Raw genomic sequence first — 19125 nt, forward strand, 5'->3', positions numbered from 1 at the left:
GGGGGTTCTACCACAAGATTGTAGGATGGTGAGGGGTGGTGGTACCACAAGTTTGTAGGGTGGGGAGGGTTCTAACACAAGATTATAGGATGGTGAGGGGTGGTAGTACCACAAGTTTGTAGGGTGTGGAGACAAACAGGAGTGTCCCATATTAAGTACATCAAACCAACATTTACAACATAAAAAATTGTAAACAAAAAAATATATATCTGATTGCAGCTTGCCACATTTAAAACATATTTTTTTTATTTTGATTGAATATTTGTTTCATAGGCTTGAATGCTACTCAAGGAGTAACACAAAAATAAGTATATCAAACTGCAGTTTAAAATGAATATTGTTTAAAAAAGTTACGACATTACAAAATATGTTATCAATGTATTTTTTTTTAAAAACAATATAATTTTAGTTGTTTTTTTTTAAAAAAACAAGCTGCAGTCTTCTAATGAAAATGGTTGTTTATTTATTATGTGCCCAAATTTTTATTTTTATGTATAAATACGCTAAACTCAACAAGCAAGAAAAATTTGATGAATATTTAGTGGTTTAAAATTGTTACATATTTTCAACTCTACTGATGCATAATTATCATCTAAGACAAAACCAGAACAACATCAAAGGGCTAATTTTTATACAGATCTGTATATGAAACCATCAGGGAATCAAAAAAAAAAAAAAAAGTTTGTAGACTGGTATAACTAGAGCACAACCAAATGTTGGAGTGAATTGACTTTTTCATGTAAATGGTTGGTGAATGGAATGTTTGAAACAGCTGTTTAGCTCGAACTAAGGGAAACCACTCTACAAAACTTGACAGTGTTTAAACTGTACAAGAGTTCTCTTCACCAATACAGCCCATGTACAACAGGCAAAAGGACTGTACAAAAGGAGCACACAAAAAAGTGAATGCATGACACAAAAATGCAAAAACCATCTAGAAAAATAAGCGAATAAAACATTGTTTGTAAAGTTTGAAATGGTAAATAGATCAAATCCTGTCTTTCACATTGTGGCCCTTGGTAATTAATTATGTCATGTCGTCACAGTGGTGGCTTATACGCATGGCCATACAGAAACAGAAAGGCCGCTCAAATGCTGTCTACGGATGTATTCATCATTATGGCAGATGGGGCATGAAGTTAAAATGGACATAGCGAACAACCTAAGCTCCGCTTCACCTAAAAGGTCAACGTCCAGCTCATGTCAGTGACATGTCAGCTCTGGATAGGTAGGTGTCGGTTGACAGTGACATGTCAGCTCTAGATAGGTAGGTGTCGGTTGGTTGACAGCAAGTGACATGTCAGCTCTGGATAGGTAGGTGTCGGTTGGTTGACAGCAAGTGACATGTCAGCTCTAGATAGGTAGGTGTCGGTTGACAGTGACATGTCAGCTCTAGATAGGTAGGTGTCGGTTGACAGTAAGTGACATGTCAGCTCTAGATAGGTAGGTGTCGGTTGACAGTGACATGTCAGCTCTAGATAGGTAGGTGTCGGTTGACAGTAAGTGACATGACAGCTGTAGGTAGGTAGGTGTCGGTAGACAGCAAGTGACATGCCTGCTCTAGGTAGGTAGGTGTAAGTTGGTTGACAGTAAGTGACATGTCAGCTCTAGATAGGTAGGTGTCGGTAGACAGTAAGTGACATGGCAGCTCTAGATAGGTAGGTGTCAGTTGGTAGACAGTAAGTGACATGGCAGCTCTAGATAGGTAGGTGTCAGTTGGTAGACAGTAAGTGACATGTCAGCTCTAGATAGGTAGGTGTCGGTTGACAGTAAGTGACATGTCAGCTCTAGATAGGTAGGTGTCAATTGGTAGACAGTAAGTGACATGACAGCTCTAGATATGTAGGTGTCAGTTGGTAGACAGCAAGTGACATGTCAGCTCTAGGTAGGTAGGTGTCGGTAGACAGCAAGTGACATGACTGCTCTAGGTAGGTAGGTGTCAGTTGGTTTTTCAACTTGCTAAAAAAGCAATTTTTTGTCATATGTTTTTATGTCAGAGGGAATAGCTGTCAGGATTAGAGCGGTCAGAAATAGGGTCAGGATTAGAGCGGTCAGAAATATAGTCAGGATTAGAAACAAATCTTAACGACATCAACAGGTACATAGTTTGTACAATTCCACAACCCAGATGATTTAAACATTAGTTTAGTTTATCCACCTACTTTGATCAGTTACATAACTTGAATGATTACAACAGTTGCCTAACTAATTTGGTCACTTACTACCTAGATGATGAAAACATACTGAAAGGGTGATTGGATGATACCAGTAATAAAAAATGCTAAATGAATTATATCAAGAAATTAAAGTTTCAACAGAATATTAGCAACATCAATGTCATCTACATACAACTAGCTACTCAACCAAATACTAAACTAATTAGTCTAATTAATTCATAAATTGTAATAAGGTTATTCTTACTAATTTACTAATTGAAATAGTATATGGTTCGCTAGATTAATCAGGAATAAGTGAATGCTTAACCATTTACTAAAATGAACTAAATGGTCAATGAACTAGTTAATTACATACCAGTTAATTAAAAAATTTGGCATTGGTTTTTTAAATTATCACCCCAACTGTCAATCAGAAAATCTGTTTTGATTGTTCATCTTATAACCTGTCAAAGGTCATGCAACCAGTTCATGGTCAACACACAAAAATTGTTGACCTTTAGCACAATGGTCCAGTCCCATCCAAAAAATTATGCTTAATTAATTATTTCTTTGGCGGAATGAGGAATTATTTGCATCATTTTTTTCTTAGCTTTTTTTTTCTGTGTACACATGAATGTAGCAGGACATCCATAAGTAAGACATACAACACGAAGTAAAACTGATGATTGTATAAAGGAATGCTCAGATCCAGCAGAAAAAAATATTCACAGCACTTGTGTTTGATGTCAGGCCCTCCCTGGTCCTAGTTCCTCCTGCACTGGACAATGTTCCTACCCTCCTGGGACTGGCTGACCAGCATGACGTCGTAGTCTGTGGCCAGTTTCAGCCCATTTATACAACCAGAGAACCCAGACGTGTATCGCCCACCTGTCTTCTCAGCGATGTTTGGCATTCCTCCTGTGAACAAGCAAGGGTGGGATTACATAAAACTTTTGACATCCTAATACATAAGGTAATTGACAAAATTAAAAAGCTTTAATGCTGCCATAAGGCAACTCTCACAAATTTATAAAAACACCAAAAAACTTACAAATTTATAAAAATACCACAAAACCTACAAATTTATAAAAATACCAAAAAACTTACAAATTTATAAAAATACCACAAAACCTACAAATTTACAAACATGCCACAAAACCTACAAATTTATAAACATACCACAAAACCTACAAATTTACCTACATACCACAAAATCTACAAATTTATAAAAATACCACGCAACCTACAAATTTACAAACATAACAAAAAAACCTACAAATTTACAAACATACCACAAAACCTACAAATTTACAAACATACCACAAAATCTACAAATTTATAAACATACCACAAAACCTACACATTTATAAACATACCACAAAACCTACCCTTTTATAAACACACCACAAATCCTACAAATTTACAAACATACCACAAAATCTACAAATTTACATACAACATTTTATAACTAGCAAGGAATTTTCAAATAGCCTATACAGAAAATTCTTTTCTGTCAAGTGACAGATCTCTTTTAAAGTGAATACTCACATGACTAAACCCATTCAAAAAAAAATCATCTACACACAACAACAATGCTAATTATTTTGCACAGGAAAACATTGAAAATGAGTTAAAATTTGTTTGATGGGTCCTGTTGATAAACTGTGAACTGCTATAAAAAACAAAATATTGAAGACATGACATACATTCTCACGTAAACAAAAACTCAAGTCGTGCCACCAGCTTACCTAAGTACATTGTGTTGTCTGTGTTGAGGGAGGTGTACGCACCAGGGGAGCTCCCCTCCACCACCTCCACCTTGTCTATCTCCATGTACGCATCTTGCTTGTCTCTGCAGGAATGGCAAAATTGTTAGAGAAATAAACCTCATCTATCTCTTCAATATAAAATTCTTAACTCCAAAATTGACACATCCCTCCAAAGAAAAAGCTGACTCCTATCTCCAATACAAAAACTGACCCCATATTTTCAAAACAAAAACTGACCATATCTCCAATACAAAAACTGACTAACACCTCCAATTTAAAAAGTGACACAAACCTCCAATAAAAAAACTGACCATATTTTCAAAATAAAAACGGACGCATATATCCAGCCAAAACTGTCCCGCCTCGCCAACATATGAGCTGATAGTTATCTGGAATCTCAAGTTATGACTCCCTTCTCTAAGAGCAAAACTCAGACTTTTTGCTAAATATTTTCATCCAGAGAGTTCAAATTTCTCACATGAGAAGCTATCCAGTTAAAACCATGAATTCTCTGTTACTTTTTTAAAAAATTCACCCTTACCACATAAGACATTTGTGGATTTAATAACCTACAAAAAAATATACACTGAAACAAAAAACATTACCCACCTCTGAATTCTCACTGAATGCCAGTCCCCATCCAACAGACGGGAGTCATTGTAGCTGATAACAGCCTCACCACTCCCCAAATTGTAATGCAGCTGTAAGCTTCCGCCATGAAACCCCAGGGAAATAAAGTCCCCGCTGGGCTTAAGCCTCAGGTCTTCACCGCTCCAGAAAATCAGACCTTCCCGACTGGTGGCACGAAACGTCATCTGGAAATCCATTAGAGTGCCAGATACTCTGGAAAGATATTTTAAAATTAAATCTGAGATCAGAAGCAGAGAAACTATGGAAACTTGAACATGTGTACAGTGCAATATTTTCATGCAAAAATCTTTTAATGACAAGCTTCACCAAACAACACCCCTTTTAACATAAGACCATCCTTTAAAAAAAACAACAACCCACTTTTTAACTTTTTTTTTTTTAAGCCCACCAATTACCAAACAATCTACATTTTCACATAAGCCAACCCTTTACCAAAAGGGATCATCCATAAATGATGTCACGCTTTTTTTGATGATTTTTACCTCCCCCCCTCCCCTCCATCACCCTTCGTCACAAAAAGCCATACTCCCTTAAAATGACATCACACCTAAGCCTACAACCCCCCCCCTCAAAATTGCAGTTGAATTTTTTTTTAAACAGCTATATTTTTCCAAAATCTTGTCTGACGCTGTCAAAATATAGTATTTTAATCAATTTTTATAACAATTTATCAAAATAACATCTAAATTCATTTTCTAACATTGCTTTTTTATAAAATCATAAGTGTGACGTCGCACCATCTGAACTCCCCCTCATCACACTCCGTCACAAAATTACGGACCCCCCTCCCCCCTATGAGTGTGACGTCATTTATGGCGAGCCCAAACAACAATCCACCTTTTTAACTTAAGCCCACCCTTAACCAATCAACGACCCACCTTTTAACAATTTCCCTCTCATTGTACATGAGGTAGCTCTCACCAGAAAACATTGGACGTGAGGGCAGCAAGCTGTGACCTGCAATAGTTTAATGAATTGGAAAATTTACAAACAGGTGCCGAACATGTTCAAATGAGAGTTTGTGTTCATCTGTATGTCCTTACATTTTTTACTGCTTGTAACCAATGACCTATTCAATCTTTAAAAGTAGATTATTACAATTATAAGTGATACTTCTTGTAGCCATTCACTAATTCAACCTTTAAAAATAGACTATTAACATTTTAGATGTGCCAACTTTAAATGCCTAGAATGTTACGTTATTTTAACGAATTTAAAATTAATAAAAATTGAACAGCAAAATATCAAAACATTTAAAAATACAAATGTTTTAGCACCAACAGGAGGAATGGGATTGCATTCTATTTTTTTATAAGCTGAAGTTTAAAAAATGTAAACTGTACCATTTTCACAGTTTTTGTTGGTGAAACCAATAGGGCAATAACATGAGTAGCTGTCCAGATTTGGGTGACACTCCCCTCCATTCAAGCAGGGCTGCCCAGCACAAGGGTGTGAACAAGGGCTGATATTCACTCCCTTGGTAGCTGAACTTATCAGCTGGAGCTGTTTTTTGTTGATTTTCACCTGCAACAATTGTATTGCATGTCAGAAAATATTTTACTACATAAATGTGAATTATAATATAAATATATGTTAACAACAAAATACATTAGATTTAGAAGGAGAGACAAAAAAAGCAAATGAGAATGATGTGATAAGTAAGCTAGGCTTAAAAAAGTGAACGTGACATTAAAATATTCAAAAAGTAACACATTTTACACATGTATAGCCCACTAAAGTATCATTAATAGGTTTTAAAAGATGCAAAAAGGGATATTTTTAAAGATGTCTTTACTATAAACCATAAAATTTAATCAATCTGGAAAATAAAAACATTTTATTTTAAAAAGTCATAAAAAGAGTAGGCCTATTATGACAATTTTTAAAACTTGCAATGCTTTCAGAACCATAAAGAACCAACAAATAATAATGCACAATGACTGACATTGTTTAAGAGTGTGAAATTTTTAAAAATCTTAAGAGCTTTACCTTTTGAATGCAGCCTTTAAAAGATTTAGAGAGATTAGCAGGCTTAGATGTGTGGTCATAATTGGGATGACCTCCTAGATACAGTCCGTCAAAGAGGGTCAGTTGGGTGTAGGCACCCCCTGCCTGCCCAGCCACATGACCCTGGTCATCTACTTCCAACGTCCCCATGAGGCCGGTGCGCGAGGCTCGGATAAAGTGCCACTCATCCAATGAGAGAGGTTCCTGGCTCCTACGGTCACAAAAATTCAAAGATAGATTTAAGCTGACATAGGCAACTAATTTCTCCATTCACTAAATACTTTATTTAGGACATATGGTTAAGATGAATACGAACATATCTATAAACTATATAATTATTTTAATCATTTACGAGTCACTTGACTTAAGTCCGTTAAAATAAAAAGTTTTTACCAACTTCAGTATAACTGTTTTTCAATTATAACATCTGTTAAAAAAAACCTAATTGCGAACAATTCACATACTAAAAAAACACAAAAAAAGAATGACCTTATAACAGCTGTTCCAGTACCCAAATCAAATCTAAACTCCAAGTATCCAGCATGTAATGAGAGCGATACAAAGTCCCCTGTCCTGTCTTTAGAGTAGCCATTGTACAGCAGAGTTCCATCCAGGCTAGTGGGTTTCATGGCCATTTCTATTTCTGTGTAAGACAAGACTGACCGCTGGAGACCTGGGTACTCCAAGTAGGAGGAGCCAGAGAACTGGGGGACACGGACTGGTGCATCTGGAGATTAGATAGGTTACGGTTAAAGTAAACAATGGACACAATGGATGGGTACAGACAATATTATGCAGCAGCGTGGTTTAGTGATAGAGTATTGGCATATTGCTATATACAACATCACTAAATTTGAGGAGGCCTAAAAACAAATTAAATCTACTTCAACTGTTAAATGGGTACAAATGTTTATCCTTTAACTGAAAAATAAGAAATATTAAAGAATGCTATGAATAGATAATATAAATCCATGTGTAAGATTTTTTTTTTAAATATTTGTTTTTACTTTTTGTTCCAATAACATCAGGTCAAAACCATTGATGGCATTTCTCTAGGCATTTTAAAGACTTTATTTACTACAAATTCTATATAGGGATGTACATGTGGACATAACAGAATAACATACCCTGCTGACAGGATTCTCCATAGAACCCCAATGGACACAGGCACATGTACTGGTCAGCTGACTGGGGGGTACAAGTGCCCCCATTTTGGCAGACCACACCCTCACATACTGATGAGCTGCATTCACCTGTAGAATAAATTCAAACCCCACTGAAGAATAGAATCTTGACTTATCCACATCTCACCCACATAACGAACTTTCAAGATTCATTAAGCCACTAGCAATCGTTGACTTAACCACATCCTGCCCACATAACAAACTTTCAAGATTCATTAAGCCACCAGGCCATCTTGATTTACCAACATAACAAACATTCAAGATTCATTAAGCCACTAACCAATGTTGACTTAACCACATCCCACCCACATACCAAACCTTCAAGATTCATTAAGCCACTAACCAATGTTGACTTAACCACATCCCACCCACATAACAAACTTTCAAGATTCATTAAGCCACTAACCAATGTTGACTTAACCACATCCCACCCACATAACAAACCTTCAATATTCATTAAGTCGCAAACCAATGTTGACTTAACCACATCCTGCCCACATAACAATCGTTCAAGATTCATTAAGCCACTAACCAATCTTGACTTAACCACATCCCACCCACATAACAAACTTTCAAGATTCATTAAGCCACTAACCAATGTTGACTTAACCACATCCCACCCACATAACAAACCTTCAAGATTCATTAAGCCACTAACCAATGTTGACTTAACCACATCCTGCCCACATAACAAACCTTCAAGATTCATTAAGCCACTAACCAATGTTGACTTAACCACATCCCACCCACATAACAAACCTTCAAGATTCATTAAGCCACTAACCAATGTTGACTTAACCACCTCCTACCCACATAACACTTTCAAGATTCTACTCCACCAGACCATGTTGACTTACCCACGTTAACACCTTGCACTCCATCTTTTCTAAAGTCCAGGACATGACCGTTGACCTCCATCTCCTGGACACACCCTGTAAACCTCTGTGAGCTGGCGGAGCAGACGTTGTCTGGCATGTTGCTGTAGCCACCCAGGTAAACACGGGCAGCTGTTCTAGAAAAATCTACCTGTAATTACAATAATTTTAAAAAATTAAACCTGTATCAAACATTCTGTTCAAAAATTTATGAAGTTAATAATTAAAAGTTACTATGAGTGCATAACATTCTATACTGACTTTAAATGATGCATTGGAAAAATATATTTAAATAAACAAACAATGACAAAACATCAGAATAAACCTTTAAAAACTGTTGACCAACAACCCACTTAACTCTATTTACACTACTGTTCTTATGATATTTATAACATCTGGCATATCTCACATATGGCTGATGCTATTCAGGTTTTCTTTCAGATATTTTGCTACCATGGGCTTTTTAAAATTCTGGATGGGTGGGCATTTGTAACAATGGTTATAGTATATATTTCCATTTTTGATTTAATATTTTTTCAATTTCATTATGGGGAGGCAGATGCTTGAAAAAACCCTCTTGCAGCTATTGATGACAGTGTGATTGTGTCAGTTTAAGTTTACAATTTTTCTAAGACTGACACCACACGAGTACCTATGCTACACTGATGTTAAACTGACACTGTACAAATTGTAAGTAGCTTACTTTAGAAACTGCCTGGATTTCATCTTCCTCGTTAAGCTTCATCGTGGCCCGGCTCTCTTGCCTTGTGATGATCAACCTGTTCCACTGACCCAAGGCCACTTTGTTTCTAGATTTCATCTCAGCGTCACCTCGTCCACAATCATATCTTTAAAAAAACACACACACTGCATTTTAATAAGGTGTGTATATATATATATATATATATATATATATATATATATATATATATATATATATATACACACACACATACACGCTTATATATATATATATATATATATATATATATATATATATATATATATATATATATATATATATATATATATATATATATATATATATATATATATATATATATATATATATATATATATATATATATACAAATGGGTTTTCTTTTTCACAATGTCAAATTTCTTAGCTGAAAAACTTAACTGCTATAAAACATCCTACACATTGCAAGCTTGAGGTAGAAAAAACTTAAAAAGAAGATTTATAAAGAAAAGAGTACCTGAAAATAATATGCTCATAGACCAAGGCAACTGAGAAGATACCACGCATATCATCAAGAGAGTGGCCAGTGTAGAGCAATAGCCCATGTTCATTCTCTGGTCGGAACTGTAGACTGACATGAAATTCATTTCCAGCACTGGGTAGAACAGGCAGTGAGAGGTATCCAGTTCCAGAAAACTTGGGGTATTTGACCTCTACCTCTGTGGAGTGGAGGTGTGAGTTAGCCGAGTTTGTAGCTATCACGTCACAAGAAATAGAGAACTGGAGAAACTAAGGAAGCAAATTTACTCTGTCCTATCACACACCTTGACAACACTCTGATAAACCAATCACACCATACTCACTAAACTATCAGTATCGCATACCTTGACAACTCTCCCTAACGTATTACATACCTTGACGACACTCTTATAAAGCAATCAAACCATCCTTACTAAACCTGACACTTTCCCAAACTTATTACAAACCTTGTGGTTAATACTCTCCTAAACCTATCATATACCAAGAAAATCCACTGCTAATGATATCACATGACATACCTTAACTTACTCTCCCATTGCAATACTCTCCCAAGCCTATTACATACCTTGACTATACTCTCTAAAACCTATGACATACATTGACATACTCTCCGAAACCTATCACATACCTTGACATACTCTCCAAAACCTATCACATACCTTGACATCTTCTCCAAAACCTATCACATACATTGACAATACTCTCTAAAACCTATGACATACATTGACATACTCTCCAAAACCTATCACATACCTTGACATACTCTCCAAAACCTATCACATACCTTGCTGACAATACTCTCCAAAACCTATCACATACCTTGCTAACAATACTCTCTAAAACCTATGACATACATTGACATACTCTCCAAAACCTATCACATACCTTGACATACTCTCCAAAACCTATCACATACCTTGCTGACAATACTCTCCAAAACCTATCACATACCTTGCTGGCAATACTCTCCAAAACCTATCACATACCTTGCTAACAATACTCTCTAAAACCTATGACATACATTGACATACTCTCCAAAACCTATCACATACCTTGCTGACAATACTCTCCACCCGTCCCAAAAGGACACTGACAAGACACCCTGAACTGCATCACCGTACACGTCCCATTATTCTGGCACACGTGTCCGTCACATATCACTCCATAATCGTCAGCTCCGCCCTCCAGAATGTTGTAGAAACCCCTGTCCAAGATCAGGCTGCTGTCTGTCTTCAGCAGCCTGGTGTGGGCACTAGACTCCAATGGGGCCAGCCCTTTCTTCAGATCAAAACTTTGGATTTTCACCACCTGGCTATTGTCGACATTTGTTTCTCCAGGAGCATCTTTGCTGTCTCCTGCCTGGGATGGGACTTTGTAATCTGCTTCTAAAGAAGAGAAACAATCTGCCTGATACTTTATCCAACATAGTTACCAACAAATTAACCTTTCATTGCCAGTTAATTGTCACTTAGATATTAAAAAAAATATGTCTTGCACAGAGGCGGGGGGGGGGGGGGGGGGGGGCGTGGCTATAACACTAAAACTCTCAGACACTCAAAATTAAGATACAATTATTGGTTTTTGTCCCGCCGATGAAATTTCAGGGACAATTCTTTTACTTAAAAGAGATTTGATTATCTTAGATTGAAAATTTAATATCATTGCATTTTCATCAGATACAAATTTATCTAGAACAAAATCACTCCATTAGAAAAAAAGTTAAAATTGAGCCTTAACAAGGAGAGACATTGTGACCTAAGTAAAAGCTTATAAAAAGGTGCCATTTAACCAACTGTTGTATACAATTTCCTTAGTAAGTTAAAGTTAAGATTAATCTAATGTCAAAAGAGACCAAACTTTGGATTTTTAAAAAAATATTTTACAAAATTTAATCTTCTTACAAATATAATTAAAATAAAAGGTGCTTAGAGTTGGACAGTTGGTTGTATTTTTGCAAATTGTAGTTCAAAATCTTATGCGACATCCTTCTATAAACCCATGATGAACCGGCCTATCAAATTTCATAAAAAATAACATGCTAATGCCTCACCTGCACATGTCATCCCATCCTTGTTGATTGAATACCCCTCGTTACAGAGGCAGTAGAAGCCACCACTGTGTATGTTTGTACACTGATGCTGGCATGGGTTGGGCAAGGACGACTCACAGGAACCTGTGGGAGAACGGAACCTTGGTCAGTCATGGGTCAACTACAGTCATGTGGCTACACAGCTGGTGTAATTAGAGCGTTAATTTTTTTTAAAAGTGTAATCAGTGTGTTTAAAAAGAACAGCTAGTAGATTTTAAAAAAGTGTTCTCAGTTTGTTAAAACCAATGTAGACCCTATATGCTCCAAATCTGGCAACACCCTAACTGTAACAGCAATACTGCAAGTTGACTAAGTGATACTAGTGGTTAGGCCTACTGGCAATCAGTAATGAACAATATGTGACATTATGGTATAGGCACATCAACAACATTTTTTACAGTAGTAATAAAATAGGCCTATATCTTTTAGAACATATTCAATAAGGAGTGGGTGAAAGCAGAAGAACATTAATGATTTTAGTAGTAATGTAGGCCTAGTTATAAAAAGTTGTTCATCAATAACCCTACTAGAAATTATGTATGGCTGTGCCCATATATAGGCTTATAAATAAAGGCGTAAATAAAATAGCAAACATATTAGAAGACCAAAATTTATTTTTAAATTAGGCCCTATTTATATTATTTGCAAGACAACTTGGACTTCAACCTAATTAATTTGTTTTGTGTTTTTTTGGCCCCCCCCCCCCATCCCCTATTAACATCCTGGATAATTGGGTAGATCTATACCAATGTCTGATGACAGAATCTTCCAAAAATGGTAAACTAGGGTCAGAGCCGGCGTTAGGAATACGCGGGGCCTAGGGCCAACCATCCGCGCGGGGCCTTTCCATTATATATACATATATATATATATATATATATATATATATATATATATATATATATATATATATATATATATATATATATATATATATATATATATATATATATATATATATATATATATATATATATATATGTATAAAGGCCTATAAAATGTGATGTACACATAATAACACAAATGTTTTGGAGTTTATAAGCTAATGTCAAACTTTCCACTATAATAACAGATTTTTATCTCTCCCATGTATTAAGCCAATGTTCGTAGTTTTTTTTTTCCTTTGCTAAGATATTAAATCACTTTTGACAGTTATGTAATTCATACCAAATCACTTAAGAAAATTTAATCACGTGCCGAATAATTAGGAAAATAAAGTTTACAATACAGCGAACTCGGCCTGATGTATCAAAACAGTATAGACTTCAAAATTTGTTTAGAATTCATACAATATTTTAAAACCAAAAACATTATTGTCTTAATTATTGAACGGGTGAATCCTTAAGGTGACACAACATAACAACAGTTTTAACTTTCTTCCAAAAAATAATAAATCACTCTGTTTAATGCCGCCTGATATAGATCCTAAGGCGCCCCCCCCCCTCCTCGTCGCCCTCCTCCCACCCCTCTGCACGCAACTGAATGTTATCTTTGTTATACCAAGACAAGTAGGCCTACATATAGAGTTTCTTCCGGGCATCTCTTCGGGGGGGGGGGGGGGGGGGGGGGGGGGGGGGCGAAGAAAATCTACCGCCCCTCTCCCCCCCCCCCCCCCCCCCAGAAAATTTCAAGTGCCCCTCCCCCCTGGAGAAAAAAGTCTGGAAGGCGTGACACTATTTTTGTATCGAATTACGGCCTGTCCCAGTTCAGGTGGGACTCACCAACATCAACCGTGGCCTCAGTTATAACAATCAACAACGTCGGCATTCGACCATTTAGTTTTTCCCAATTGAATTCAGCAACAATTTTTTAAAGTTTACAAACTAATTCAGACAACAATGGCCGTGCTGAAGCGCGGGGCCCCTTCAAGCGCGGGGCCTATGGCGACCGCCCCGTTCGCCACCCCCTAACGCCGGCTCTGACTAGGGTTAGCATTGACATTAGCAATTCATATGTGTATCAACCAAGTTAACTCAGTAACCTAACCACCTCTTTTTTTAAGAAGATTCTATTATTGTGCCATCATCTGACACAGGTATAACAAATACATTGTTTAGGAATATAGATCTACATCACCTACTGTCATACTCATCAAGTTTAGACCTACAACACTTTTGATCTAGATTCTAGAATAGTATTATTTCACTTTGACCTTTTGATTTATTTTTTTTTTGAGACTGTACTTTGCTGTGCAACATTAGTTTAGTAGTAGACTCAAATTGAAAATAATTAATTATTATCATTAAGGATTCGTCCATAAATGACGCGACACTCGTAGGGGATCTGGGGGTCGGTAATTTTGTGGCGATGTGTGTTGAGGGGGGGGGGGGGGTTTCAGATGGTGCGACGTCACACTTTTGCTTTATAGATAAGAAATGTTAGAAAACGAATTTTAGACGTTATTTAGTGTTTTAGAAAACAGTTTTAATAAATTATAATAGGAATTGATTAAAATACACTATTTTGACACATTTCAGACAAGATTTTGGAAAAATATCGATGTTTAAAAAAAATTCAACTGCCATTTTGAGAGGGGTTGTAGGCTGAGGTGTGATGTCATTTGGGGGGGGGGGGTGTCTGGCTTTTTGTGACGATGTGTGATGGAGGGGAGGGGGGGAGGTAAAAATCGTCAAAAAAAGCATGATGTCATTTGACTCTTAGTCTAGACTAGAGTACTAGACTAGAGATACTGTCACACTGTCACAGTAACTGTCACTTACACTACTGAAGTATAATTTTTATAATTATTATTATTAATAAATTATAGGCCTAAGGCCTAATATTTTATTAAAGCTAGAGATCTAGGGTTACTTTAATAATACTTTTACTATTAATACTATTAATGTAATATTTTGATATTTTTTTGACCGAATGGCGAATAGACTCACACTGACACTGTCTCAGTCAGTCTGTAGTGTAGAGTTACAGTAGTCTAGTGTAGAGAGTGTTGTAGTGTAGACTGTATTTTTAAATTTAAACTTCTGAATTTACAATACAATTTATTTATTTATTAGAAAAAAAACCCACCTTGAAAAAAAGCCACAATTTTCCCATTCTGGGGAGCAGATAAACTTAAATTGTGTAAAAGTAGAAAGGTCCAGACACAGATTAATGCACTGATATTGACAGTACGTTTTAAACAGCAGACGGCCATGATGATGACAATTTTCTCTTGTTTCCTTCAGTGTCGCAGTGATTGTAATATCGATCGACACAAAATTAACGGAGCTGGGTCACCCGGGCTGTGTTGGAAGCTGCCCACGGTTCATACTGCTGAAAATCATTCCAAACAAAACACTAGATTCTAGAGATCTAGATCTTGTCCACCGACTGCCACTCCTATTAGCAAATCCAGAGCATTATAATAAATGATAGGCCTCAATTTTTAAGTAAAGTAGACCTATAAAAATCGTCATGTTGATTCATATCCAGTCCAGGATGTTTCTCACCTGCGTAGCCTAGCATGTCTCATGTAGGTAGTCTACCTGTCACCAAACAAAAAAACCTTGCCTGCTCATAGATCTACAATCGATCAAGAAATTGGGAATAGATCGAGCCTCGAGACCGAATCATATAATTATTATCCAGTAAAATTGTTTTAATGATGCGTAAAGTGTTTAAAAGAATATACTGTCACCCCTTCTTTTGTTTGCCAACATTTAAAACAATCTAATATTATAGACGCCATGCCTAAAGGCCGTAAAGTGGCGTAAAGGGGATGGGAAACGATCCGATGTTTGTCCATTTATTAACTAACAAAATCGTCACCAAAAAAAAGTTATCACAAAATGTCAGACATCTGCACCCTTCTTAAAATGACAACACACAAAACAATAAATTTTTATTAGATCTAGATCTGTGTTTATTTCATAACTAGCGGCGTAGACATACGGCGGTATTAGCTCATAAATGACGCCAAGAGATTGTACTTCCCCCCCCCCCCCCTCCCACTGTCGTCACAGAAACCAGACCACGTTAAAACGACGTTACTCAACATGCCACATCCTCAAACAACAATTATCCTGAATCGAAAATCAATATTTTCACAACACTCGTATCTTCATTGATGTAGGCCTAATTAATTTAATTGTGGCAAAACACATGGGATACGCGATTATAATTTGAACGAATCTAGTTAAATGCCCGTATTATAATTATAAGCCTATTGCATATAACACAAGCATTAGAACATTCGGACCAATTATGCCAATTCATATGACGTTGTTATTGAAACTTATTGTACATTTGCATAGACAAAAAAAACACACACACATTCTTCCAGCAGACCTTTTTCTCCGGGGGGGGGGGGGGCACTTGGAATTTTCAAGGGGAGGGATGGGGGAAGGCAAAAATCCCCCCCCCCCCCCCCAAGAGATGCCTGAAAGAAACCGTGATTATAGGCCTATTACAAATACAAAACTCCCCATCCCCTTTTTACTGTCCGCCCCATGAAACAGGTGAGAGGGGGGGGGTGTATAAACACAGCAAAAAATAAAAAGGCTGAGGAAAATAGTAATTGTGGGAATTATTCGTGCATAAGGACATCGAGGTGAGGTTGATCATATCATCATCAGTGACAAATTTTAACTAGACTAAACATACAGTCACACACACATACATACATGCATACACACACACACACATATATATATATATATATATATATATATATATATATATATATATATATATATATATATATGTCGAAACTGATGTGGTCAAACCACCGATTATCGAAATTGCTGTGGTCAAACCGCCGATTGTCGAAACTCTGCTGTAGTCAAACCGCCGATTGTCGAAACTCTACTGTGGTCAAACCGCCGATTGTCGAAACTCTGCTGTGGTCAAACCGCCGATTGTCGAAACTCTGCTGTAGTCAAACCGCCTATATTTGGACCAACTTCCAATTTAAAGCACCTAAAATACCATGGGAATAATATTTACTAGATGTAGGGACGTAGTAAGTTACAGGTAAAGAGACAGTGACCATAACATCGTTGTTGTTAAACTGGAAATTAAATTACGCAGGAAAGGAAATTATGTATCAATGTAGACAGAGGCGTCGCGAAGAGGGGGGGGGCGCCGATGACACAATTTAGAGGGGTGACACCAAGACAAAAAAAAAGTTAAAAACATATAGTAGAAAATGCTTTTTGCTAGTTCAAGTGAACATTATTTAGAGTTAAAAAGTACTTTCAAAATTGACGATCCTGACAAGTTGGGGGGGGGGGGGGGTGACACCATGACGTAAACATGCTGACTATAGAGAAAACGCAATGCTACATCTAGCTATATTAAAAACCGACAATGGATATGCATCGCGACTTTAAACTTTGCACGATTTAAAGCTGTTTCCCGATGGGGGGGGGGGGGGGGGGAGGGGTGGTGACACCAACTGCTAAATTTACAGAGGAAATAAAAGTTTAGTTGAGTATTTATAATAACTAATAAGTCCTTTAACGACCGGGGTGGCATCCGACCTAGCGACGCCACTGAATGTAAATACCACAAAGATACTATGAAGAGCACATATGCAATGAAACAATTCTCTATACTATTCAAAAACCTGTTTCACGTATTACAGAATGATATATCTATCTCAGTCGACAGTTTTAACAAAATCTGGCCAGATACAGGGAAATCCGCCTGAGCCGTGGAAATAAAATGAGGAAAGAAAACTGACCAAAAGAAAAATTTTAGTCATAAAATCATCACACAAAAAGAGAATTAGAATTTTTTTTTAAGCTATAGTACAATGAAAAATCTGTACAAAAACGACAAGAGGGTGCACTTTGTCCTAGAAAACTTAGAAGAAAACTGCTGCGGTGTGATACCATATCACCAAATAAGCTGTGTGTGTGGGTGGGCTTGGGGGCGGGCGGGGGAAGAAACAAACCAAGAAATGCAATAATGTACAATCTGAAAATGACATTTTCATACAAGTAGAACCGGCCATTGAAAAGATCGGGGCAACACTTCTAGCTCTAGACAATCCTTAATCGGCCTGACCCAGTAAATCGTACAGATATAAACCGCGATAAAGTAGATCAAGTAGAGTTCATCTGTTTCAATGACCTCGGCATACCGCTTGATAGTGTGGTCAGCACCCTACCCAGCATGTAGCCTTTGTTTCCCTAACGTGAGTCAGGTACTCATCAGAGACGGGTGAACTCGAGACTTTCGAGTTAGCAGTATAGCGCTCTACCGCTCGGCCATACCATCTGGAGATAATTCAAGTGTAATAATTGTTGAAGATGTTAAAGAAGCTACCATGTGCAGGCATACCAAAATGGGAAATCTGTGCCAAGAAGGAAGAATGCCAAAATGCTGAAGAAAATATGGGACGCAGATGAATATACGTGTTTTGTAGGCATTAAATAAACCAGCTTGTTGGCGTTGTCAGGAGGGCGATCGAGCGCGTAGTAGTCAGAGTTTCTTCCAGGTATCTCTTCGTTGGAGGGGGGGGGGGCTTCCTCTGCCGCCGCCCCCCCCCCCCCCCATCCCCGAACGAAATGGAATATATATATAGAAAATAATATACTTTTAACAGTGTCCCCCCCGGAAATTTCAAGTGCCCCCCCCCCCTCCCGGAGAAAAAGTCTGGAAGAAACACTGGTTGCAGTTACCCCGCAAAAGTCTCTAGTTCGAACCCCAGGGCTAATGAGGTTCGTTAGCTGGGGGATTTGAAGCCATCTGGGAGAGACTTCAAATTCAAACAGGAGTGGAGCCCTTTATGCAATATGATTACCAACTCTGGTTTTCTTTCAGCAGCTCATGCGACACATCTGATTCCACATTGTAGCCTGTAAGGAAAGCATCTCCATTGGGCCCATCACAAAAGTGTGTAGACAGTGGAGCCTGATACTTGGTCAACATCTGGTTCTTCTCAACTCGCGTGGACGCACTCACGGTTGGAGGGATGAGTGTCATTGGCCTCCGTGGAGAGATGCCTAGAAAAAAAAACCCACTGGTTACAAAATCAGGACCTGCATCTATTCATTTGACACCCTTACATGCCTAACTTGTTCAGTTAACATAACATGCACAGGATTGAGTCGCTTAAAAATGAAAGCATATAAAAGATATGCGCACGTTGACAAATAATGCCAAAACGGGTTGGTTCGTTAACCGAGGTAGAGATCTACTAGATTTCT

General features: G+C 37.4%; 1 protein-coding gene across 1 annotated transcript; it reads right to left on the reverse strand.

The window, feature by feature from the left end:
- Window positions 1-15426, reverse strand: LOC131957675 (pikachurin). Its single transcript, XM_059322412.1, has 14 exons — window positions 14999-15426; window positions 11933-12055; window positions 10935-11267; window positions 9860-10061; window positions 9346-9490; window positions 8625-8793; window positions 7711-7836; window positions 7073-7310; window positions 6566-6794; window positions 5920-6100; window positions 5455-5533; window positions 4535-4768; window positions 3905-4008; window positions 1-3074 (listed from the first exon to the last, which is right to left on the reverse strand). The coding sequence occupies exons 1-14, from the start codon at window positions 15123-15125 to the stop codon at window positions 2920-2922; spliced, it is 2445 nt and encodes an 814-aa protein (XP_059178395.1). The 5' UTR covers window positions 15126-15426; the 3' UTR covers window positions 1-2919.
- Window positions 15427-19125: the final 3699 nt, after the last annotated feature.

This window comes from Physella acuta, unplaced genomic scaffold (assembly GCF_028476545.2).
Source record: "Physella acuta isolate Inbredline_101_S28 unplaced genomic scaffold, ASM2847654v3 ptg001256l, whole genome shotgun sequence".
NCBI classification, from domain to species: domain Eukaryota; kingdom Metazoa; phylum Mollusca; class Gastropoda; family Physidae; genus Physella; species Physella acuta.